Source organism: Montipora capricornis, chromosome 11 (genome assembly GCF_036669925.1).
Source record: "Montipora capricornis isolate CH-2021 chromosome 11, ASM3666992v2, whole genome shotgun sequence".
Taxonomy (NCBI): Eukaryota; Metazoa; Cnidaria; class Anthozoa; order Scleractinia; family Acroporidae; genus Montipora; species Montipora capricornis.
This window is the reverse complement of record NC_090893.1, coordinates 6,618,390-6,645,315: the sequence shown is the minus strand read 5'-3', so window position 1 is coordinate 6,645,315 and position 26,926 is coordinate 6,618,390. Positions and strand designations below refer to the sequence as shown.

At 38.5% G+C, this 26,926-nt stretch overlaps 1 protein-coding gene across 3 annotated transcripts in view; it reads right to left on the bottom strand.

The window, feature by feature from the left end:
* LOC138024564 (uncharacterized) overlaps nt 1-26,926 on the bottom strand; it is a 29,160-nt gene that overhangs the window by 1,277 nt on the left and 957 nt on the right. For 2 of the 3 annotated variants that reach the window (XM_068871788.1, XM_068871786.1), the window contains exons 2-3: nt 26,249-26,308; nt 1-1,773 (exon numbers count right to left, since the gene is read on the bottom strand). The exon at nt 1-1,773 is cut by the window's left edge and continues 1,277 nt beyond it. In XM_068871788.1, coding sequence (XP_068727889.1) covers nt 1-1,646 — 1,646 coding nt within the window. In that variant the 5' untranslated portion in view covers nt 1,647-1,773; nt 26,249-26,308. Of the gene's footprint in view, nt 1,774-26,248; nt 26,455-26,926 lie in introns of those variants that run through there. The other variant, XM_068871787.1, reaches the window with a different exon arrangement.

The window sequence follows — 26,926 nt, the reverse complement described above, 5'->3', positions numbered from 1 at the left end:
ATGGAAGAACTAAAACTTGTAGACAAAGTCAGGCCAATTGCTACAGTGCGGAGAGCTGTGAGTTTTAGGTTGCTTAATGATCCTTGCGAATTGAGTGCAAAATAAAACACAGCCACGACATTACTCTCAAGATAAGCAAAAATCATGCAAACACTGATGTAGAAAACATACCGCGTCACAAATTTGTGTTTGTTTAAGATGATTATGAAAAGCCCATTTGAGGCAGTGCACGCTATGTCGTATGATGCAAAATATGAAAAACACATTGGTGAAGAACAAATCGGTAGTACCATCCCTAAAACCAACAAAGAAGTATTTGCAGCGAACCAGTCACTCCGAATCAGCTTTGAAATGTCGGTTTGAACGGTCCACGTGGATTTACAGGCGAACCGACTATACATGAAAAAACAGAAGATCTTAAAAGGTGACCAACTTAAGGAAAGGAACAACTGAAGTGAGTCCATAAAAAATATATATCCGACGTTCTTTTTAGTAACAAAGTTATAAAGGTAGGATGTTATCATGTCAATGTTACCTTCATCAAATCTGAAAAATGATAACCCTCCGCTGGAAATACCAACTGGTAGGGCTGCTATAATGAGAATCAGATAACAAATACCCACAGCAATTTTTCCAGAAATTGTTTTGATAATGTTAACATATCTTCCAGTACCCTGAGTCTGCCGTCTCATGTACTCGGCATTGTTTGCAGCAATTAGCAGCTGCTGTCTTTCACTGTCATCTGTTGCATGATGATTCTCCACTGTCTGTTCAGTAACTGAGTTAAAAAATGACTCCTCGTTACTATTTGCAGCGTCTTCCATGTTTCGCATTTCACTATGAGTTCCATTCCCTACTGCACGACCTTCACCTTCTTGTCGAGCTCCAGACATCCAACAGAACTTCTTTGTACGTCTCAGCCAAACCAAAGTTATTATCGGTCCAACGAAGAACCAAAAATGAAGGTTGTTTAAATATGTTTTCATTTTCTCCAGTTCCAAGGATTTCTGCAGTGGAACTCGGATCTCCACATTTGTTCGGTCGTTCCAAGCCAAAAAAGAATTAGTATCCCAATACCCACAAAAAATGGATGCGTGCTCGGGGACTAGTTGACAGCCATGGTTCACATATAAAATCGGAATCAGGAGCTTGTACGAAGAAATTTCTTCCTTCGTCGAGAGAAAAACATCTACAAAACATATCAACACAGAGTACCCTGCGTTCTGTGCATTTACTGTCAGCTTCTCCAAAGGACACAACCTAAAGTCCTTGTTTGTTAGACTGACAAGAGCGACTTTGTGGACCTGAATTTGTGCATTGCGTACATCCTCCAGCGGCTGGCATGCGTTTGAGAGCTTTGAATACACCCCCAGTCCATTCAAAATAAACTCTTGGCCTTTCCCTGTGGTTGTTGCCTGTATGAAGGACTGCAACGAAGGTATCGAAAATCCTGGCACGGCTGACACGGTGCATTGTAGTGTGCATGAGAAATGAGAGCTCTCAGCTGGATACACAGTGAGATAGTGTTCTCCCAGCCAGTAATCAAGCTTCCAGAACAACCCACATGAATCAAATGTGTGGAGGATGAAGGGAAAACTTATTATCGCCACGAAGGAAAAGCTTATTGCAGCACACTTCCCCGGCATCTTGAATACAAAGCGGAAGCAAACCAGTCACGCGAAAAGCAATCCAGACAAAACATCCAATTGAGACAACAGCTTCTTATCTTTGTACTGGCCAATCACCATCAAGGATAGAACTCACCTCTGGTGCCTTGTTCAAATTGGATAAATGATATACAGTCCAACCTCCCGTAAGCGACCACCCAAATTGCAAGCCTAGGTGGTCGCTTCCGGGAGGTGGTCGCTTACGAGAAATTAGATAACATTGGGTCAAAATTTTGCCTCATTAGCATATGGTATCTGCAGAGACTTAAAGGGGCTAGGTCACGCTATTTTAGGTAATTTTGTTTAATTTTGTTAATTATGAGCTCTAAACGTCAAATTGGCAGAGCAAAAGTCTTTCATTTGCAAAATCACAGCCACATAACAACTGAGAATGATTTTCCAGCTGTGTAAATGACATTTTGATATAGACTGATATAAATTTGAAAAAATGTGGGCCGACGTTTTTCAAATTTACCCAAATTCAATCCATTTCAATCCTCTTCAGTTTTGTCCATCCATGTCCCTTCTTGGCTTCCCTGTGTTTTGTGAGAGTTCTTCTATAGTTTTAAACAGTTATTTTGTTATTTTAGTTAATTCTACGACCATTCGATCAGTGCTGAAATTGCCTAAAATTGCGTGACCTAGCCCCTTTAACCCGTGCGCTAATTCCCATTTAAGCCCATGCAATAATTTTTCGTAGCCACAAAATTTTCATGCTTTCGAAGCTTTCAGAGTATCGAGGTTTGCTTCTAGTAAGCTGCCTATAATGAGGCGAACGGATCAAGTTTCACGATGGTTTCAAATTTAATTTTTAATGTTACCTAGGGAACTAAATATGAACTAATAGGAGTGACAGCCTTAGGCCATTTATGTTACTGGTGATACAAGCGTAGGAAAAACGCGAGACCCATAGGCTTATACCTCGGTCGTACGATTGCGCGATGTGTTCACGGTGAGTGAAAATGGTTGGAAACACCGTGTGTATCTCTTTGGTTGTAGTCTTAGATACTGTACATTAACAACATGAATGAACAAGGAACGTCTACTAAATTTAAGGTGCTGTCTTGAACTGTTTAAAATGATTACCATATTTACACGTATGCCGGTGTTATAATCACAACACCCAGTGCGACAAAGTGAAGCCAATCCAAATGCTTTACAGACAAATGAGAAAGTAGTTGGTCATATTCCTCTGCGAATGGCTTCTTGTGTAACCAGATTTCTTAAGACTAGGAGAACCAATAAAGGCAAAGTGGTTGTGACCGGAAAAAGTGTCAACAGGGGAGCCAGCTATGGACTAGAGGTTCCATGTGAGTACATTTCTAGACTTGGCTGAAATCAAAAAACAGAAATCTTGGATATGACTTCAACTGAATAAGGAATGCGTTGACCTCGCCGTACTGTACTTCGATTTTTATACTGTACTTCTGTTAAACTGCATGTTGATTGTGAGACCAATGAATCAGGAAATCAGTTCTAATTTTCCGTAAATCGTATAGAAATTTAATTCCTCTCTTTAAAGACTGATAAATACAGAGTATGTGCATTTCTTCTTTAAATTCTTAAGTTTTCTATTCAGTTGCAAAGGCGATTTCGATTTCAAAAAACAGACACTTCCCACTGTGAAATCTTTGTCTCCTGTACTACCCTGGAATGCGATGTTACAACACCTTAGTGTCCAATTTCTGCCCTATTATCTGTCAAGTGGCCGCTTACGGGAGGTTAAAAACAAAAGAAAATTTCTAAAAGCGGTCACGGTCGCTTACGAGAGGTGGTCGCTTACAAGAGGTTCCGAATACAGCTAGTGATTTGACTGGGAAACGTTTGGTATTTTGGAAAACTGGTTGCTGAGGAGAGGTTGTCTCTTATGAGAGGTGGTCGCAAGGGGAGGTTCAACTGTACCTGGCCTACAACGAAATTAATATATAGATGATTTAGCCAAGACTAAAAGCGGAACTCCCGGATTATTTATTCTTACTGCCTGTAGGGTTAGTGAAAATAAAAGGTTTCGAATTGTCCGCGTTTTGATGTTTCCGGTCTCTGCTTTAATAATTAAATCACTTTCTTTCCTTTCTTCTATAGAAAAATTCATTGCCTAACTATTGAATTCCACGATATCGCATGCATCACGAAGCGACGAGTACGATATCGGTTTTTCGAGTGAAATTTACGAATACTTGAACCGCACGAGTTTTAAAAGAAAACAAGGACACCCTCAGCGAGCGAATGGAAAAGGAAAAGAGTCTTTTCAGAGTCAACTGTCAATAGCCAGCGAATAGGAATCATTCTTAAATTAGAAGGCATAAAAAAACCTTTGTCATTTTAAGGTCAAAGAAGAGTTTTACTGATGTACTTTATTCCACTTTATCTCTGAAAACGAGATCATTCACGTTTTGATGTATTTTATTGAAACATGCCAGGTTGGCTTGGAACAAGAATCGGCAAAATTCGCTCTCCTTTCTGTAATGTATTTAGTGTAGGCCACTTGTGCTTGTACGACCGCAAGGTTTTCTGGGCCTACATGGAATAAAAATTAGTTAGCCATTTTGCCTGGCGAAATCAATCGGTGTTGTGTTTACTGTGCTTTCGGGTTGGATACACTGCACTTTCGTTTCTTTTCTAGTCATACTGAGGTCCTCCAGGCATCATGTAACCTTGTCATAGCTTCTAAAGATACGCCAAAAATTGCAATACAGAGAAAAAAGAAGCTCTAAGCTAATTAAAAATAAACACTCAGCTTTAAGTTTATAGCCCTCCGATGCTTGACTTGAATAATTGCGTAGCTATCATGATATGTGAAACTGGATTAAAACCAGCGAAAAATGCAGAAAGAAAACAATTTCCAAATCGTTTTCCACGTGAACACGAAAAGCGTTGACTGTGTAAGAACTATAGTTGATGTATCTTGGCTGTGTAGCCGCGTCGAGCCACAGAAAGCGCGCAAAAAATGAAGCCTCGTTTACTTTTAGGTGAGTTAACCTGACTTGAGCCTGCAATCCAATCCAAAACCAGTACCTGGTCAGCGGTCAACTTTAAAAAAAAAACTGATCGCGGTTAGACCGCGATATGGTCACGTGCCGTTGCCGGCAGCCAACTCTCCCTAGCTCTCTCAAAAACTGGCATTTACATATGCTCTTGCTTAGCTATGATTGGTCAAAGAGCTTAAAAGATAATACAAAAGTGATCCTAATACTCTCATCAACAAAGGAGGAAAAGCTTGTGGTAAATACTTGCGGTAGATACTTAAGCCTAGCTAAAGTTGAGTTAATTAAATTGTTGGATAAACTGATAGCAATGGAAACTGAAGTATCTGCGGTCCTTTATGCTAACCCGCGCGAGCTAACCGCGGGAAAACTAACACTACAAATAATTACGATAAGAGAACTAACGTGGTCAGTATTACAACTTTGCAATATCGATTTTAACCAATCAAATTCGTGAATTTTCTAGATCCCAGTCCTCGTGAGACAGAGCCATATAATACAACTTTATAAGAAAGAGCCGCTAACACGGTCCTCGTGTTTCCAACAGCATCGGCGGAAATTCGGCTGTCACCTAATGCATTTTCTCGTAGGAAAGTTACTTAAGTTCACTGAGAGGGACGAGGTTGTTTGCGACTCTTAATTTGCTTTGCACGTTTCAATTTCTTATCTAAGTTCTTAAGCACCGTGCATTACAACACTCCGCATACAATAACACGATCATGAAAATATTGCTTAAAATATTATAAAATATGCTTCAACAAAGGCATCAAAATAGTCCAGTTTCAAGTTCTCCATGACCACTGAATAAAAGCACTGAGGACGCATTTTTACAAGGTTAGCCTTCATCTGAAGTGAAGATATCCACAAATCCCGGCAGGATGGTGCCTGAAATTTGAAACTAAACAATAGACAGAGTAGTAAACAAGTCATCTCCTCGCAGGAATTTGTAAATATATACACTTCAGATGAACAGGAGGCTGACCTTGTAAAAAGGCATCCTCAGTGTTTTTATTCAGCGGTCATCGACAACTTGAAACTTGACTGTTCTTTTATTCTAATATCAAACAAGTTTCTTCAATTTTCGCTAAACGCAAATTTTAGTATGAAGTTCGCCGTTGGCAGCACACGAAACCCTCCCAGGCGGTCCTTTTTCCGACTTGTTCCGTTTGAAAATTCTCTTGTGTTCCCTTGTTCGCGAAATTACTTACAAACTTGTCCCCAGCTTTTAATTTTAATTCGTAAAATTCTTTATGTTTCCTTATTCCCTAAGATACATTGATACTGTTCCCCTGTTATCCAGTTCAAATTAGCCATGTTCTTGTTCCCTTGTTCTCTAAGACCCCTGGGAGCGCTTTGCAAACGTAATGATAAATCTCTCTATTATGATTGCTTGGGGTTAATAAGGTGACAGCAATATTGAAGAACTTATGTTAAAATCATTTTCTTGTTATGCAGGGGCTTTGAGAATCACATCAGTAGTTAATAAAAAAAAAAGGCCCCGACGACAAAAAATACCTCAGAAACCTCGCTTTCAATAAAGGAAAATGGCCATTAATCGCAGTAAACAAACAAAAAAACATCAATTAGCAGTTAGCTACAGATCGACACGAAGAAACGAAGTTAGAAAGATCTTTATTACACTTATATTCAAGCAAAATTTAACAAGCCGCACAGCAGTAGAACTGATGGTAAATCATCGTCTTGATAAGATTTCTTCCTTTACAGGTGTCAGTAGGACGTCGACTCCTGGGGTCAATTTAATAAACCTTTTACACGTGTAATTTACAAGTGTAGCCATTGTTTTAGAGTCTGAGAACAATAGGTTTTATTAAAGTGACCCCTGCACTTAAAAAGCGTTTTTCAGTGCGGTAATAGTTGCACTTGAATTCTTTGCCATTGTCAATGTTCTTTTTGAATAAGTAAAGGGCACAACGTGACGGAGATGAGAGAATCGCTAAATACAATTGAAGTAATAAAGAGATTAAGCAACGACAACGGCGACGGCAACGAGAACCTTATCTCAAAATATTAAGACGGTCACGTTATTGTAATCACCTCGTGACTAATATGACAGGGTGTGGTAGTTCCTCAAAAATGATACTGGTCGGAACAGCGTTTATTCATAGGGTAGCCTGCGAACGCAGAGGTATTTCCGGCGGTCCTTTCTCTCCCCGGGGGAGATACGTCTGCGTTCGCAGGCTAACAAAATCACGGGATTTGTGTTAAATAGGGAAAAACCATAGCGCTACCTTTATTTTTGCTTCCTAGTAGCAAATTGAACACTCCCTAGAACCACCCCTGATACGATTTAGGCCGGTGTGCTAACGGTTGCTTTTTCGCATTAGTCTTATAAACTCGCAATGACAAATCGAATAATTATAGAAGTTAGAGTTCCTCAATAAACAAGCCATTCATTGTTGTTGGTGACCAATGTTTAGTTATGTCGCATTTCGAAGAACAAGTCCGGTCTTGTCCTTTAAAATATTGGACAAGCATAAAATAAGTCAGTAGCAAATGTTTTTCCCTGCGAGCGATAACGACTATGCCTTAAACGGGTTGTTTTCGCCCTGGACACGAACTCATGTCCCTATTATTTTACGCTTTTTTAATCATTAATTTGACGCAAGACGCAATACAATGTTGATATATATAGCCTGCTATTTGCATGTGTAATATTTTTGGATATAATTTTGAAATGCCAAGAAAGTAATATTACGGCGGAACGGGAAAATCGAAAGAAAAATTAGGAGAATATGAGCCTGCGTTTTTCTTCATCAGCAAACAGCGTGAGTTGCAGCTGCATCAAGGGCCACATGAAGTGAAGTATGTATTAACTTGGGATTGGTGCTAAGTAGATGAGATGAGCCAAGAGCTAGCGTAATAATCAGGCGAACCGCACGCTTTTCGTGTTTTGTCACGCAATTGTGGGAAACGGCCATTGCGTGACAAAGAATGAAAGTGACAGAAGTCTAGAATGATCCCAGATCATTCGCCTCTTCAAGCTGATGAGACGCAGTGCCCTAAGGTAAGGAAGAACTTGACTAAGGAGGACTTTCGAAGAGTTAGCAAACCATTACCGCCTTGATTGATTGAATTGACCAGAGAACAATTGAGTGTCTCCGATAGAATGACTAGAAAATACTCAAAGTAGGCGACGATCCTATCAGCAGGAAGATGTGTGGTGCAGGAATTGATGTATAATATACTCAGGAGTTTAAGGAAGGAAGGGTGAGCCTCGGGAGAGGATATTGGGGTGCGAGCAGAAAAAGTGCATGCATGTAATATGGGTGAATTGTCTTTGTGATTGAGGGTGTGGCTAGTTAGTAAAAGAGGCTGAACTGATGAGCAATGGCTGATGGCTGGAAAAGGAATAACTTAAAAAAATCGATGCTTTTAAAGAAATAGGTTGACAAAACCTAAGATAGCGCTCTCTGCTGCAGGTACCACCGAGAGGTGAGAAGTTCAGTATTTGTTAAGTAAATGGTCTAAAGTAGCCCAAACACAAGATGAACGAAAGCCGAAGAAGGTGATCATGATGTGCCGTGATGGTGATCTATTGAGACCCCTGAAAGCAATATGGACGTACACTTTCCAGAAGAGTAATCGAGAAGGGAAAGGAAATTTCCATTCAGACCAATAGTAGATTGCCCTGACACAGCAGATCTTATCGTTTTGGAAAAGAAGAGTAGAGATTGTCATGACGTCCCTAGCTTTCCCTGGAGACAGCAGGTAATGATTTGGTGTATTGAAGGAAGAATAGAGTAAATTCGAGGGATCTGTTGATTTAGCCGTGGCGATGATGAGGACGTGAAAAATGAAGAGGGTTAGGATTACGGAAAGTTAGTTAAGGTTAGAGTTGACTGATAAAGGTAAATTTCATTATCGTAAGAAAGACTAGCGAGCTAACGTTTCGATCGTTAGCCTTTCGTCAGAGCGTCCCTTAAAGCGTAAGTATTACCCAGGAGGTAATCAGTGCCTCGGATGCATTCTGCTCTCTGGACAAGAATATGAGTGATTTGCACTTAGGATTGAGCACCGATGCACAGACTCAATACAAAGAAGAGCGAGGATTCTCCTAAATCCTTTTAATGCTAAGGTGGTTTGTTACTGCCCAGGGTTTTCGTTTGAGGCCGGAGGCTGGATATTTCCGCTTCCGGTTTTTTACCATTTCATGTCCGCTACTTTGACGCTGCAAAATCAGTTCAGTAAGTTTTTTGGCTTCGCTTTTTTCTTTTCCCTGCTTTTTCTCTTTTTTAACCTGGGTATCTAAGGAAGAGCTGAATTGACTGAGAAACTCAAGATAATCACGCGCAATAAATCATTCAAACTAACAAGGAGTCACATCGTCTTTTTTGTTTACTAATGATGGAATAATCGATCTCAGTCTTTTTCTTCTCCAAACCGAAATGATGTAAAGAGCATTTCAAAGAGTTTCATTTATAGAAATTTATAGGGGGCCAAGGTCTCCTTGAAGGTTCGCTCCTTGCAATCGGCCTTACAATGGAAAATAACGTTAACCATGTCCCGTACCCTGCAGTTTACTTGTCAAAAATTCCTATATTCACACAGTACTATGAAATATCCAAATAATTAGCAACTGACTTTGCCGTAAGAAAGGTTAAATTAGCAAGGCGGCCGTGCACGACAACTCTAGTGGTATACATAATCTAACGAACGCATCAATGACCATGACAGTAGTGGCCGAAGCAATGAAAGGTCTATTTTCAAACTGTTTTCTGTTGGAGTTGTAGCGGTTTCCAGGCCCCCTTGAGCAAAAACTAACACGATCTCTTTCTCAAATGAAGGGTTATCCTTCATTGTCAATTTGCTCCAAATGAAGTATAATCCTCCATTTAGATTACTCTGTCCCAGGACTTGTGGTAGCAAATAAAAAGAAAAAAGTAAATGCAGCCCCTGGACAGGTTTTGAACCCGGAGCACCCACTTTGAAGGAACTGTTTTTATCCACTTAACCACTAAAGATCAATTGACTAAAAATGTGCCGATTATTTACCTAAACTAATTAGTCTCTATATAAAATCATTGCTGAATAATGGTTAAGTCTAAAGCTTGATTTTAAAATGGTTAGCTTTGTCTTGAAGTTTCGTATCCGACATTTTTCACTGTGTAAGGTTGCTTCTTAGCGGGTGTTAATACACGTTTACAGCGGCACTTTTGGAAGAAAAAATTATTGACATTAATAAAAAATGATAACCTCGCAGCTAGTGATTAAGTGAAGGGGCTATTAATCACACGTTCCCAGGTTCGAGTCCTGCGACTCAAGATATTGGGGTTCCGCTTTTAAAAGAAATATCTTAATTTCCCATGATCCCTATCAACCTTTCAGTGTCCAAAATGAATGATGATACTTCACTTGGAAGAAATAGACAATTAAGAATGATTCTTCAATTGAGGGAGAGACTTGGTTGTTTGTAACCTACATAAACCCAACAGAATATCGCGTTTCTGATTTGCCAATGAAGAATGCATAAATAGGTTATAGAGAGCAGTGTGGAAGTTGCCGAGGAAACACAGCGATGGAGTAATTTTGTTGAGCATGTAATAATAATAATAATAATAATAATAATAAAACGGTGTTATTTGAGCATTTAGTCGTGGTTCATGGTCACTCCTGATGCTTTGAAAGTTCTCAAATTGCACTCACCTACGAACGGCTCCTGCAATTTTGAGAACTTTCAAAACATCACGAGTAACCATAAATCACGAAATGCACCAGTGTTCATGCGACTTCTCTGGCTTGCTTTGCATGGAAGCAAAATGAAACAAAATTACAGTGTCCACTTAACGATTTTCTTCTTTTCCAATTTCCTTCTCATTGTTTTCCTTAAAATAAGGATCCGAGTAATTAACCAGTTCGTAGAAAAAAAAAGGCTAATGTGACTCTTTGAGGACAAAACTTTCTTCGATGCGATAAATTCTTTCATTTACAGCCCGCACTTTAAAATATATAGACATTTCTTTCATCGAGTCACGGGAACACATGCACGCAACATGGTAGATGGTAGAGCGTTGCAACAGCATCACAGAGGTCATGGGTTCGAATCCCGTTGAAGACGCCTGAATCGCCCGAAGCGGAAAATACCATAATACTCTTTGTTTGTCCACCCAAATTTGAAAACGAAAACAATGCTTGTGCAAAATTTGGGAAGACAAACAAAAAGTACTATGATATTTTTCGACTCGGTCAATTGTACTGTTCAGGTTTCTATTGAGAAAAAATAGCCCTTTTCACGGTTAGTTTTTCTCATTTGCATTACAATGTAATCTAGCATGTATATGAGGCAATTTCGGGCTATTTTGTAGTTTTTACCCGAAATTGCCTCGCACCCTCGTTAAATTACATTGTAATGCAAATGAGAAAACTGAGCTCATATACAGTAAATTGATTACTCGGTGTTTTCCCCCACATTCTAACTCCGTCTAAAATTAAACTGGTGACTGCGCAATGACGGGTTAAACTTTGTTAACTTAACACTAAGTGGCTCAAGTTTTAAGCCTTGATTTAAAGAAGAAATCTGTTCATGATTTTAACTGAAATTTTCCTATTAATTTGTCCGTCATTACTTAATGATTTTAAAGTCTTGGCTGAGAGAGCTGGATCAAGGAGAACATATTCATGACGTCAAAGACTCACTAGTTTGAGAATGCAATGCGTGTGTACGCGACTGAATTAATATTCAGCACGCGAGTTTCGGCCTTTCAGACTTTTAAGCTCGTGTTTGGCATATATACAGGAACAAGAACAAAACGTCAATAACACGGGATCTTATGTGTAGTCACCCATCCAAGTAACAAACCTCAGCCAACAGGGCTTAACTTCAGCGAGAAGCACAAGCACGTGGCTAATTGCCATATCAGACTGCGAAGAAAAAGATACGCGACCGGTTTCCTACCGTGGGGAGCCTGTGCTCCACAGGCATTCCACGGAATAAGCTGCATTTGAAGCTAGTGAGTAAATGACGCCACTATTCCTTTCCCTAAATCCAACCCTCTGAAGCCCAATCGGTCCGTTTTGAACGTGAGTAATGGCGGACCGTCAAACCCAAAATTCACACTCAAAATAAACAGTCTTTGGATAAAAATCAAAGCTCAAAATTTTGCAAGTCAGGTGTTAAGAAAACACACTTTCGAAAAATAAGGAAATTTATTTTTTGATTATAGTAGCACTTTAAAATTCAGACGATGATGTACACTGGCAATGTAAAAAGAAAAAGTCACGGTCAATTAAATCGAAGTATGATGCGCATACGATTTTTCACCGTCCGCTCATGCAATCAATAACAATCAATTAACTTAGCCGAAAATATAACGCAACCGGCAGTCAGCGAAAGGCATGCTAGAACGCATTTTAACTGAACGTTTCGCGAAGCTACCATAAAACTTGAATTCTAAATATCATTTTAGTTCACTTGGAGATTGAAAAAACGAACAAAGCTTTTAACAATAAATCCTTTTTCGTGATGACATCTGGCCCTTTTAGAAAATTTAGAGTTTTTCACGTTTCTCCAAGAACGTTTCCATGCCTACTAACTACGTATCTCTCATTTCACAATCTAAATCAAAGCAATGATTTGCCAAAACCTCAAAATCGTTCCTATATTTTTCGATCCGTTTACTAGATTTCGTGTTGTTGCTGTACAAAAAAATTCAAGTTTCAACGCCTTGTAAAAATGCATGTTTATTACCGCAGTTAATTTGCGAAAATTCATATATATATATATATATATTTTTTTTTTTTTTATTTATCACTTACACTACATACAGTACTAATACTTTACTTACATGCATACACTACTTACAATGCTTAAATACATACTTACAATACATAAATTACAATGCAATTTTCTATTATAGAAAAATTACACGTATACATACAAGTTACAAAACTGTTACATTTCTTTTAAATACTCTTTGTTTTTTTGTTTCATAAAATTACTACTTTTTTGAAAAAAAAAAAAGATATATAGGTGGATAGAGCTAAATAATAGATATGAAATTAAACGTAAATTAACCTAAACATCAACAGCATATAAAATTACAGTAAAAACGCCCACGTGCGATAAAATTTCGGAAGTTCGTTTTTTGCAGTGGCGATCTCTTTTAGGATTTCAAGTTTTCCTGTGATGAACTTTTTGGAAATTTTGAAAATCTAAGACATCTCCGCGAAGGCTTGTGCAGAAAATGCGATAGTTGGCTATCAGTAGACTATAATTTAGGACTTGCCAATGCTTTGTCCTATCATGCCAGCCATATAGTATGTGACTTGTGGATAACGTTATTGTTTCATTTGTTTTTTGGTACCACCAGTCTTGAAACAGGATCCAAAAATCGATTGTTAGTGTCCAGTTTATTAGCAGGTGATGCAGCGTTTGTTCTTCCGTATTGCATAAGTTGCATAAGGGGCTTTCTGAAATGCGGTCTCGGTAGAGTGTAGCGCGGGTTGGAAGCACGTTATAAATCACTTTATATCGAAACATTATTACTTTAACTTCATTTGTGACTTTAAATGGCATAAGATAACGTTCTGGATGGTACTTTCTGTAAAACCATGGCGTAGAATTTCCTTTCGGCAGTGGGAGGAACGAAGACGGTGTTTAAAAGAGAGGAGTAAATAGAACTGGTTTTTAGACTGTTTACAGTGGTGTCGTGTGTGTCGTTTGGAATAGGGTTTCTAAGATTAGTTTCCATTTTTTTTGGGATTGCGTTAACTAGGCCATAGTATGTGGTGAAAGAAACATTCAAATTAAATTTTATGGCAAATTCATGCCACTTCAAAAATCCTGATTTTGGTTTAATATGTCGCTTATCTTGGTAATGCCAGCGCCATACCAAGTTTGGTAAAAAACAGGCTTTTTTCCTACAAGAATTTTCCTATTATTCCACACTATTTCGTTTTTAGGATTTGATTTGGAATCGCTGCCCGTTGAGATTTTGAACTCGCATCAATAATCTAACACCTTTTTATAAAATATGGGAAGTTTATCATCAAGGTCTAGTGTACTTGTTGCGAAATTACATTTTGTTAGGAAGGCAAGACCACCATTTTGTGAAAGAACTGGTTAGGAATAATTTTCCAGGAAGCTTGTGACTCGTCTTGAATTCAGTCGATCCAAGCTATTTTGAGCGCTTTTTCCATGATCTTAAAATCGCACATTTTCAGACCGCCATCTTTTTTCTTTCCAATTATGGTGTTTCTTTTGATTTTAGGGGGTTTCCCTGCCCAGATAAAGTTGAAAATTAGCATATTTATTTCTTGAATATAGTGATCTGGAACAGGGAGCACGGAGGCTGAGTAAATTAATTTAGATATCCCAAGTGTTTTAACGATGTTTATCTTTCCATACAGAGTTAGATTTCTCCGTTGCCAAGTGTTCGGCGTTTTTTGGAGGTTAATTATTTTTTTACCGAAGTTCAGGCTGTTAGCACTTTCTTGGTTGAAAGAAAAAAAGACACCAAGAGCACTGACAGGTTCTTTTGGCCACTTAAAACCAAAAGGTTCATCTGTTCTGTCTTTCCATTCACCTAACCACATTGCTTCGGTTTTAGTGTGTTTATTTCTAGGCCAGAGTGCTCTTTGAAATCGTTTAACACCTTCAATAGACTCGTAACGGAGTCGAGGTCACGGACAAATACTGTTGTGTCGTCGGCATATTGACTTATTTTAAGCTTTTGCTTGTTGACTTGGATACCTTTGATAGTGGGATCATTTTTTATAGATCTAGAGAGGAGTTCTATACCGAGAACGAAGAGGAAGCTAGACAACGGGCAACCTTGTCTGACTCGCCGCTGTAGGGAGAAAAAAGTTGAGGCATGACCGTTATTGAGAACACAGCTAGTAACATTATTATAGAAAATTTTTATCCAATTTTTGAATGTCGTGGCCGAAGTTGAAGAACTGAAGTGTTTGTAAGAGATAGTTCCATTCAATGGAATCAATTCATATTTTTGATGACGTCAAAATGGCTAAGAAACCTGCCGGAGTACTAACCTTAAATTTTAAGTAAACGAGATCCTTCCGTGAAGCATACTCTGGGTTGCCTGTGGTACGTGTTACAGAAAATCAGAAGCCACTGAGTTGTGTGGTATTGAAATACAGCATTCCAGTCTCCGAAGAATAACAAATAAAAGAGAAGCGAGAAACATTGGCTTCTGGGCTGACATGTTGATAATTTTCAAGTTCCCTCACAACTTCTTTTCACCACAAGTGTGCCCTCTGAGCATCTGAATGCTTTGTAATACTAAAATTCACTGAAGTTAAAACCTTTCGGGCGGGGTTAGTATCAGGATGGGAGACCAAAAACAATAAACCCCTCCTAAAATACAAGGATCTGACCGAAAATACTATTAACGCTAACAAATGCGAACTCAGCAAAGTACAGGTTTTGTTAGCTTGCTTTATGCAAAACAAATATTGATGCAAAAGCAAATAACTATTGAGTTTTTAGAAAGAGCAGAAGGAAGTTTCCGGAACGGTCGATCGAGAGTAAAATATTTACGACCTGAAAACAATATTAATTTTGAACCATGAATATAGAGTATAAAAAGTTACGATCAGTGACAAACATTTTGGGAGATTTTTGCTACGTTCAAGTAAATTGCAAAATCGAAAGTGACATGGCCGGAATTCAGCGGGCGCCGTGATTAAGTTACCGCGGCATGTTTACTCGCCAAACAGTGAAGCATCTGTGTCAAATGATGGCAAGATACCGGGTTTTTGTAAGTTTCTTTTTCTGTCAAGTGTTATAAAGTTTGACAATGAAATGAGCGAAGTCAAAACAAAGATCACAATCGCCCAACTCTTGTTTATGCAAAGTCAAAATTTACTCTCCAAGACGATCATGACTAAAACACCACACGAGTACATACGGGTAACATACGAGTAACATACGAGTAACATACGGAACATACGGATACATACGAATACATACGACTAACATACGACTAACATACGAGTAACATACGAGTAACATACGGATACATACGACTAACATACGGATACATACGAATACATACGAGTAATACGAATGTTTTTCTCATAAAGGAAGCTGTAATTATAAGCCTTGCAGGCATTTTTCACGTCAGCAAACACGTACCCGGCTCAGTTTGAGGGGGGAGGGAGGGGATGTTGATCGACCCCCCAAGGCTTTCGTTAAATTTAGTCACAGTAAAATAAATTCACATGGAGTGCAAAACCCTTTGCTTGCGCTACAAGATGACAATATATTTTGGATGTCGCTGATGTCATCTGACGTCATCAGATCCGCCATCTTGATTTCGCTATTTCAGCTTAAGTTGCCTATGATAAAACAGTGCAAAATCAAGCCAGAAAGCTTAAATGGGGTAAAAGATTATGACAGACCTGCTCTGACTTCCTTACGTGTCTTAAATGTAAACTGGCCTGACAGTCATAATCATCTACGAGAGCAACATCCAAAATATATTGTCATCTTGTTGCGCAAGCTAAAGGCGGCGAAATACGAGGTACAAAAACCCTCAACTTGACGCGCAACATTATTTCGTTGCAAGTTTGGATCGATTTTTCCCGTTTTTCACCTTGCATGATCAACTTGTCGCGCAACAAAAACATTTGTTGCGGGTTGAAGAAAGTTGTTGCGAAAAGTAGAGCGCGAACCTACTCTGAGCAACAAATCTTGGCTTTGTTGCTCGTTTTTCATCAAGCTCACAACTTGTCGCGCAACAAATGTGCTCTTGTACTAGCAAATCAACCACTCAGCGCCCTGCATTTCTTCAACTCGCAACAAATGTTTTTTTTTGCGGGTCAAGTTGATCACGCAAAGTGAAAAACGCGAAACATCGACCAGAACTTGCAACGAAACGATGTTGCACCACAAGTTGAGGGTTTTTGTATCTCGTCTTTCGCCGCCTTAAGGGCTTTGCACTCCATGTGAATTTATTTTACTGTGACTAAATTTAACGAAAGCCTTGGAGGGTCTATCAACACCACCCCACCCCGCCCCCCCCCCCTCAAACTGAGCCGGGTACGTGTTTGCTGACGTGAAAAATGCTTGCAAGGCTTATAACTAGAGCTTCCTTTATGAGAAAAACATTCGTATTACTCGTATGTATTCGTATGTATCCGTATGTTAGTCGTATGTATCCGTATGTTACTCGTATGTTACTCGTATGTTAGTCGTATGTTAGTCGTATGTATTCGTATGTATCCGTATGTTCCGTATGTTACTCGTATGTTACTCGTATGTTACCCGTATGTACTCGTGTGGTGTTTTAGTCATGATCCTCCAAGACGCGTACGACGTTATTATCACCAGGTAATTCCATCATTTTGGAAATAGCAGCTACTTTATTATTCATCTGCGTCACAAGTTTTCACTGATTTTGGGGCTCATTTTGTTGAAACTCAAGCACGCTTTCAACAGGCCTGTGAACCCTTCCTGCTTACAGAGCAATACTAAAAAACTTCTCCCATATCACATTTCAACCTTAAGCTCGAAAATTCAATACACAACATGATATTATAATTCACAAAGGCAGAAAATACCACAGAATCCTTTTCCAGCGAAAGTTTTATTGAAACAAACAACATATTTGCTATTAGAGGCGAAAACCTCTTCCTATTTCATTGCGTGCGTGAAGACAAGAAACTCAATTGTGTCAAATTACCATGTACTTCAGGTAAATACTGCTCACTTTGATTTCGTCTCGACGGGCGATAGATTGTTGTCGAAGTCCAGTACTCGTCGCTTTTGAGATTCATGCCTAGTTTATCCAACTGACTTTCCATTATTGAGCTCCATAAGGATCCACATTCGCGTTGCATGACTTTCGACGCCATTGCATGCTAAGTTAATGATTCTACTGTGTCCACCAGAGAAATCTACGCAGTTCCACTACCCTCTCGATCCTAAGAAAATACGCGCAGAAGGCTCTATGCACAAAGACACCACTTACCAGGGGAGTGACAGGCAAGACTTTTACCGACACGGAAAAAAAAATAATAAAAAAAAAAATAATAAAACAAACAAACTAAACGCAGACCTCGACTGGGTTTGCCCATAGGCAACCCAGTAATAATACGGGCAGAAGGCTCTATGCAGAAAGACACCACTTAGCAGGGGAGTGACGGGCAAGACTTTTACCGACACGGAAAATAAAAAATAGGTCCGCAATGCGTACATGTGTGGCTTACGAAATTGAGCTGCTTTGATGGGGAAGGTTACAAATTAAAAGGATCTGTTTTGTCATTGAGTTTCTATTAGTAGAGCTAATATCTGATTACCGTTAGTTTTCAATATTGTTCCTCTCTCCTCTATATATATTTTTTCATAAAAAAATCTAAAAAAAAAAAAAAAAAAAGAAAAAAAAAAAGAAAAAAATTTGTTCCTCTCAATCAATAAAATAAGATAACTGACATACAACCGTCCTGAAATGCTTATTTTCAAGATGAGGGTTATTTGGGTAAAGTTTGCAGGTGTCATTTTGACAACAGAGGTTGCACATGTAACCTGAGGATTAAAGGAACTGAAAAAATGTCAGCATCTTGTCTTATAGTGAGCTGACAGATTCAGTCATGATTTACGTAACCAAGTGAAATTGAGTTCTGAGTTTGTCCAGGGAAAGTGATGTGAAGTCAGCTCCTGGGAAGCATTTCGTATGAATGTTTTTGGCATTTCGTGTACTAGCGCAGGAGCACAAAACTTTGCAGAAGGGCTGGGACATACAGGAAATGATTAAACCTTCGCTAGAAGCCACATTAGGAGCTTGATTTGGTTTGAATGTACGACTAATTTTGACTATATATGCAAGTAAAGTATCATAATGCTGAATTTTCAATAAAGAAACACATAAAAATTAGTTGATGTAAGCGGCTATGGGGTTGCAAATGGAAGAATTTGGGAAAAAAAGATAGATGCATAACAATATCTGAACACAAGCAATATTTTAATGAATCAAATGTTGCTAATAACTTTTAACCCAATAAGATTAACAATTTTACCTGGAGGTTTTAACAAAAAGTTCAATAGAGATAGAGGGTGCATTTCTTTGGGGTTATCAGGATCAGGATCACTGATCCAAGATCAGTGGTGAATAATGGTGCATCAAAGGAACTGATGAATCCTCTGTGGTCACGGATTCGTCAGTTCCTTTGATGAACCATGTGAGTAATCTTGGATCACTGATCACGATCCGGATCACCCCAAAAGAACACACCCAGAGTGTCATCATAATAGATTTCAGGAACAACAAACAGAAGGATAACTCAAAAACAACAGAGTTCAATGTACAGCGAAGTTTATAATGGTATCGTATGACTTTAAATACCAGAATCTTTGAAGTTTTCTTATTATGGACCCTGTAATTTTATGCCAGTGTGTTTACCAAGTTCAAGCTTTAATGCTTTAATAGGAATACTCCTAAAACAGTATACACTATACTTGGAGATAAAAATAAATAAGTAAATAAATAAATTAGTGAAAAAAAAAATTAGTAACGGTAATATATATATATATATATATATATATATATATATTTAGATTTCTTCTGTCGGGCCAGGAGGCCTTCTTTGTCGGGTTCCTGAGAAACGTATCTATTTTGACTTCAGGGTGAACTATTTACACAATCGAGAGGTTGAGTGGCCGTGTAATTGAAAATCTAAACATCTATGAGATACAAAAACAGACTTGCGAATTACCGCAAATCACAATGCTGACAAGCACAAAAGCAGAAGAAATGGTTAAGTAAATATGAAGTTTGTTACTATCTGAATGTATTTGGGTCAGAGTATTAAAAAGGGATATATTGTCACGCAAATTATGTAATTTCATGACACTCAAAATTCGCAAGAAGCGCGAGTTTCATGTACACAATCTTCGCACTAGCAAGTCGCAGCAATAAAATTGGATTAACCAGGAAGTTAAAAGAATATTGTTGGCTTCCCAAGTAAATTTCATCTTGCACTACAATGACAAAATCATTTGTCAGAAATTCCTTTCTCCTCGTGTATCACATTTCAACGCACGTATGCAAATTTGTTAACTCGTTTTCAACCCGATTCCCGGGAAAATACATAGTATTAGCAAAAATATTATTTCTCGTCAAGCGTTGCATCTTTTATGTTCAAATAACAGCTAAAAATAAAGATTTTTTAACGATCTATCCGTCGGCTTCCTGGGAGAATACTCTCTAGAGAGTAAAGGAACTTCCGACGTTAAATAAGGTGTACCTTTACCTTTACCTAGATATTTTTTTTCATAATTTAATATCATCTGTCAAAATTTGCACAACAGTCAAATCATAAAAATAGCAACGCACGCAACAAATTTAGTCGCATTACCTCTTCGTCGAATTCTAATGCTTAACACAGGAATTTTTAGTTATTGTGGAAATCTTTCTATATTTGTTAGCAATCATCCTTTCAAATTTCAGAGAAAGCGACCCGTCCGCAAATATTTTACGAGTTTTTTTCAATGGGATGTCAAAAGGCCAAGTGGATGTTATGCATAATCGGGCAAGTTGCGGGTGTGACCCGTTATAAGTATTTTTTCACAAAATGTTCCCGAATCGTCAAGTATCACCACAGAAGAAAAGAACATCATTCTAAAAGCTTATTTTACGCAAAAAGTAGGTTCTGGAGGTAATTTTGAGTGTGGAAATAAGGTTTACAGCAGACGACAAATGCAAACTTACGAGCCATGGTATATTCTGGTATATTTAATTAAGTTAACACAACAGAAAGAGTCGCTTACCTTATATTTTGACACGAAAATGCTTTACTATTGCCATAAAAACTATCCAGTTAAACTCGCATATTACACATGATGAGTTCATAAAAGCCACCATTTTCCAGCGAAATGCTTTTTGAAACAAACAACATATGTGCTATAAGAGGCAAAAAACCCTTCCTATTTCATTTAATACGCGCTTGAAGACAAGAAACTCAATCGTGTCAAATTACACTCCGTGTCAAAAACGCAACACGGTAAATAAATTTCCCTCGAGTGTTTAGCATCAAACCCTTCACTGAAAAACCCTTTACTTGAATTATCAAGCAAAAAATGGGCAACAAGCTTTCTTTCAAATAATTTTTGACTAACAGGAATTTGTGAAATTTCCAATTGTTAGCAGAAGACTGTGCAGAATTGAGTACAGATCCAAGTCTCTGTTTTGTTAAACCCATAAGTTACTAGAGAATTTTCCATTTTATTACAGCGTTGTAAAAAACACCACACTCGTAAAATATTAGAACTACATCTCACTTTGATTACGGCTCGACGGGCGACTGATTGTTTTCGAAGTCCATTACTCGGCGATTTTAAGATTCCCGATTTTTTTTCAGCGCCTTCCTTGTTCAGTATCCAATTGACTTTCCATTATTAAGCTCCATAAGGGTATATTTTGCTTAAAAATCCACTAAAACGCCATTCGCGTTACATGACTTTCGACGCCATTGCCGGTTACGTTAATCATTCTACTGTGTCCACCAGAGAAATCTACGCATTTCCCACTACCCTCTCGATCCTAAGACAATACGCCCAGAAGGCTCTATGCATAAAGACACCACTTAGCAGGGGAGTGACAGGCAAGACTTTTCCCGACACGGAAAATAACAAAACTAGACCCTCCGTGAGGGTACACTGGGTTGCCTGTAGTACGTGCAGCGTTCCAGGCAATTTTTTTCAAGTTGGGGGGTCATTAAGACCATTTAAGGGGTCACCCAGAAGTCATACCAGCAGAGGCCCTTTGGCTCTCAGGTCCTCACACGTTCGTATGACGAAACCGATCCTTTTCTGAGGATAAAAAACCCTGCTACCGGCCTATTAATTAATCATTTGTCAGAAAGAAGAAATTCCTGTCCTCTTTAGAAAAAATTGACACGCATTGCTTACGTGTGGTAGTGAAGTAACACAGCTGTGTGTTGTCTTCCAGGAGATTCAAGTTGTCCTTGTGTAATATGTAGCTCTAACAGTGCACGATATTGTTTTGGTATTGTCTATCATTGTAGTGCCATGGTTAAAGTCTTAGGTAAATAGCCCCCTGAGAAGACATGTGGTTACTCGAAAAGTACCAAACCCAGAAAGATTGAAGAAAATAACATTGGCTTCTACGCTGAAATGTTGATTATTTCCAAGTTCCTTCACAACTTCTTTTACCACAATTTAAGCGTGCACTTTGAGCGTCTGACAGCTTTGTATTTTACAAAAGTTCATTGAAGTCAACCCCTATCCGGCGGGGTTAGTATTTGGATGGGTGACCTAAAAATTATACGGGATCGGCTATTCATCGAGTTACGAGTTGAGTTGAGTTTGAGTTAAGTTTGAGTTAAGTTTGAGTTATGATTGAGTTACAGTTTTTGGCGTTTTTCGGAATTAAAAGTAATAAATATTCAGTACAAGTCACTTCGAAAACTGTTTTCTTCGCGTTGAAAGATATATTTGCATAAAATTTTGCAAAATGGCATGGCTTTCCAATGATCAAAACAATCTTATAATTATCACACCTTTCACGGCATCTTTCTCGTTGCTACTGTTAAGTCTATCGACGTCAAAACGATGCCTTAGAGAGATACATGGGCTGTATTGTTAAGCCAGTTAAAGCCGGCCCGGCGGCTACGATGAACCGTATTTGTTGTCCGGCATCATGGTCGATCAAAACGCCGTAAACGAAAGAGGGAAACATTTGACGAAGTGAGCCCGCATTACGCTTTTTGCTCATAACCGCTGAAGTCCAAGTGCTGAAACTGGTAAAGTGTTAAACAAGAATACTGCCGTGCATGAAATTTTAAGATTGTTTTGATCAGTTTAAAACCATTTCGCAAATATACACCTGTGCACTTCACGAAAACGGTGTTTGATGGTCTTCTCAGTGACTTCTACTTAATATTTATTAGGTTTAAGTGCCAAAAATGCCAAAAACCGTAACTCAATATTAACTCAATCTTAACTCAAACTCAACTCAAACTCAACTCAAACTCAACTCAATTCGTAACTCGATCAATAGTCTATCTCAAATTATACCACTCCGTAACAGAAGCAAAGGACCGAAAGTTCTAAGCAAGGTACAGATTTTGTTAGCTTGCTTTATTCAAAACAAATATTGAAGCAAAGATGAATAAATATTGATACACAGCTTTTAGGAACAGCAGAAGGAAGTTTTCAGTATGGTCGATCGAGAATAAAATATTTTGTCATCAGCAACAACATTTACGACATGAAAACAACATTAATTTTGAACCCCGAATATAAAAAGTTACGATCAACGACAAACATTTTGGGATATTTTTGCTACGTTCAATTTCGCTACTGTACTTTTGGCCGTAAAAGTAAAGCGCAAAATCGAAGTGACATCGGAATCAGCGGGCTCCGTGATGAAGTTTATACCGCGGCGGAGAAACATTGAAGCATCTGTGTCAAACGATGGCAAGATACAAGGTTTTGTTTTTGTTAGTTTTCTTTTTCTTTAAGTTTTATAAAGTTTGACAAGAAAAAATTTCCAGCCAAAAATTAATCGAAACAAACAACATATTTACTATTAGAGGCAAAAATACCTTCCTATTTCAATTGCGTGCGTGCAAACAAGAGATGCAATTAAATACATGTACAGTTTTGACAGTTCACATCAAACCCTTTTCGACTCGGAACCTTGACCGTAAACAATGAAGCAGAAAAGCGACAACAGCTTTCATTCAAATAATTCTTCACTGTCACATTTCCAAATATTTTACACCTTTGCAGAGGTGAGTACAAAATACCAGTAAATGTAAATTGCCAGACAACTAAGATGTGACTTGAGTAAACACTGTGATACATTCAAGGCGTTCGATTCCTTCAATGTTTGTTAAATCCATAAAAAAATTGCTATTTGATTTCAGTGTTTTATATAATACCAAGTTAGTAAAATATTAGAAACAAAGCTCACTTGATATCCAAAGGCGAAAAATGAAATTGTTGTCGAAGACCATTACTCGTCGCTTAAAATCCAGACATTTATTTTTCAGCGCTGTCTTGTTTATCCAATTGACAATCCATTCTTGAGCTCCATGAGGGTATATTTTGTGTAAAGATCCACTAAAACGCCATTCACGTCAATGACTTATTAGTGAAATTTCCAATTGTTATACCGGAAGACTGTGCAGAGTTGAGAACAGGTAAATACAAATCTGACAAATAGCGAGACAACTGAGATAACAGATCCACTATATGGATTCCTTCTCTGTCTTTGTTGAACCCATACTGAGTTACCAGAGAACTGTTCATTTGGTTTGAGTGTTGTACAAAACACCACACTTAGCAAAATTTTAGGAAGACAGCTCACTTTGATTACGGCTCGACGGGCGACAGATTGTTGTCGAAGTCCATTACTCGTCGCTTCTAACATTCGACCACCTGTCTTGTTCAGTATCCAATTCGCTTGCCATTATTGAGCTTCATAAGGGTACATTTTGTTCAAAGATCCACTAAAACGCCATTCGCGTTACATGACTTTCGACGCCATTGCCGGTTAAGTTAATCGTTCTACTGTGTCCACCAGAGAAATCTACGCATTTCCCACTACCCTCTCGATCCTAAGAAAATACGCTTAGAAGGCTCTATGCACAAAGACACCACTTAGCAGGGGAGTGACAGGCAAGACTTTTACCGACACGGAAAAGAATAAAAAAAAAAAAGAAAACGAAAAATAAAAAAACGACGAAATTAAAGACAGATTCCGACTGGGTTTGGCAACCCAGTAAAAACCCACGCAATGAAACCGAGAGTCCGACTGGGTTTGGCAACCCAGTAATTACTTCAGTAGGTAGGTAAATATATTAGGGAAGAATGAATGAATGAGAAGATGGATATGTCTGAACAAATATGTATTGAATGAATGAGTTAGGATATCGGGATAACAAATCTAGGCTAGCTGTAATAAAATTCCATGAGACTTAACTGAAGAAATAGATAAAGAACTGGACAACGGAAAAGAGGCCTCCGAAATTCTTGTAGAAAGGATATAGGATTTATGTTTGAATTACTTCCATCTCCAAGACAAAACATCTTATAAGTGGTTTAATAGATTTGCAAAACGAGAATTGTATTTTGTTACGTGAACACTAAAGCTGACGAAAATACATGTGTCGTTTCGATGAAGTGATTACCTCGTGCACTGGACATGACCAGTCCCATTTTCAAGAAATACCTCAAAACGTCACATCCCAGTTATCTAATGCTGTTAAAAACTGTACAATTCGTCCAAATATGTCCCCAATTACGTCAGTTGTTCTCTATTCGTCTTTTACCTCGTCTTTTTGCCTTGACTTAACGATTGTATCCTTTCATTACACGCTAGTCTTAACCGAAAAAAGGTTATCGTGGCTGACAATATTGTGACATCAGAATTAACAGCAGAAGTAAGCTTTCCACGTATAAAGGTCACATGTACAGGAAATTTGAACTTTTCTTGCCTCGAGAGGTATATAGGTTGAGAAGCAACCGGAAAATGTGATTCACTTGCACAGAAGTAGAAATGGTACAATAAGAACCATGAAAAGAATGGTACAGTAGGCGTTGAATAAAAATCAATACTTTTTGCAGAGTGGGCTGAGCTGTGATAAAAAAATGGACAAATGCTGAGCTCAGCAGTAGATTGAGTGATATCAGTTCACATGCTGCCAAACCTGCCTCTTTTCCACTAAGCCGAAAGTAGTGACAATTAAGCGAAGAAACTGTTTTGGATTATGGGGTATTTCCTCTCCGACTTTGCAACATCGTTGTGAATGGTGGCTTTGAATGCTACTGTTGTCGGTTCTATAGATTCTTTGGCTTCGTTTCATTCATTGAAGTGAGTCGAAAGCTCATGTAGTTACTTTGTGTATTGTAGAGCGTGGACTTTGGTAAAATATCACACAGAGAGAAGGAGGGATGTCGGAGTACAATATTTAGGAAAAGGTTCCTGACAAGATCAAATTTTTATCTTCTTAGGAGAAAATCATGAAGCTTGCCAAGTTGATAATCGATGATTTTGGAAGGTTGAATCAAAATAAATGTCAGAGTTTACATCTACTTGCAAGTTTGTCGAACCAAGAATAATTCTAAACTTTGAGGAACATGTCTTTAATTAAATTAACATGAGTAAATTAGGCAGCCAAACGTTACATTATATAACGTTGGCAAAAGATCGACTGAGCCATAATCGAGAGCGACCGTCGAAAACACTTGTAACACTCGACTGTTCACAATAGCTATTTTTAGCTCGTTTGTGACAAAGCCTTAGTGAAAAAATAGCATAAAAATGTTAACGCTGATGTCAAAGCCGGATCCTATAGGTAGTACACGATCGTACTTAGCTATTTCGCAGGAAATCTAATTGGTAGAATAACAAATTCTTTAGTTACTTTGTAATTTGACAAGACACATATTTTGAATGGAAATCCATGTTGTTTTATTCGATTTGGCTCTATTTGGACTCAGTAGAAAAAAATTCTGGCCATAGGGAGTGTTTTAAATTGAATGAGAATCGATTGAGTTAAGTGCCATTGCGCAATCTGAGCAAAGTGGGCATGATACTGCAAAAACGCTTGGCAAGGCTTTTAAAAACAAAGTGAAAAAATGACAGAAAATACCTGCCGTTCTTTCGCACTGGGTTAACTCCTCTTTGAGTGTCCCTGAATGTCTGCTAAGAACTGAAGCAAATAGTCGTGACTTAGTGGAATGTCCTCTGCAAGAGTCAAAAGACCCCTTTGTCATAGTTTAGTAACTGTAACCAAGTTCCAGGAGCACAACTACTTTATTTGCGTCTATGACTGTGAGTTTGTCACGCAGAAGGTTGCATGAAAGTCACAAGCTGTCGATAAATTCCAGGTTATATGATACCCAGCTAACTCCGCATCTTTTGGAATCACAGGGATTTTATTTGCGTCTATGACTGTGAGACTCACTAGTTTGAGAATGCAATGCGTGTGTACGCGACTGAATTAATATTCAGCACGGGAGTTTCGGCCTTTCAGACTTTTAAGCTCGTGTTTGGCATATATACAGGAACAAGAACAAAACGTCAATAACACGGGATCTTATGTGTAGTCACCCATCCAAGTAACAAACCTCAGCCAACAGGTCTTAACTTCAGCGAGAAGCACAAGCACGTGGCTAATTGCCATATCAGACTGCGAAGAAAAATTTCCTACCGTGGGGTGCCTGTGCTCCACAGGCATTCCACGGAATAAGCTGCATTTGAAGCTAGTGAGTAAATGACGCCACTATTCCTTTCCCTAAATCCAACCCTCTGAAGCCCAATCGGTCCG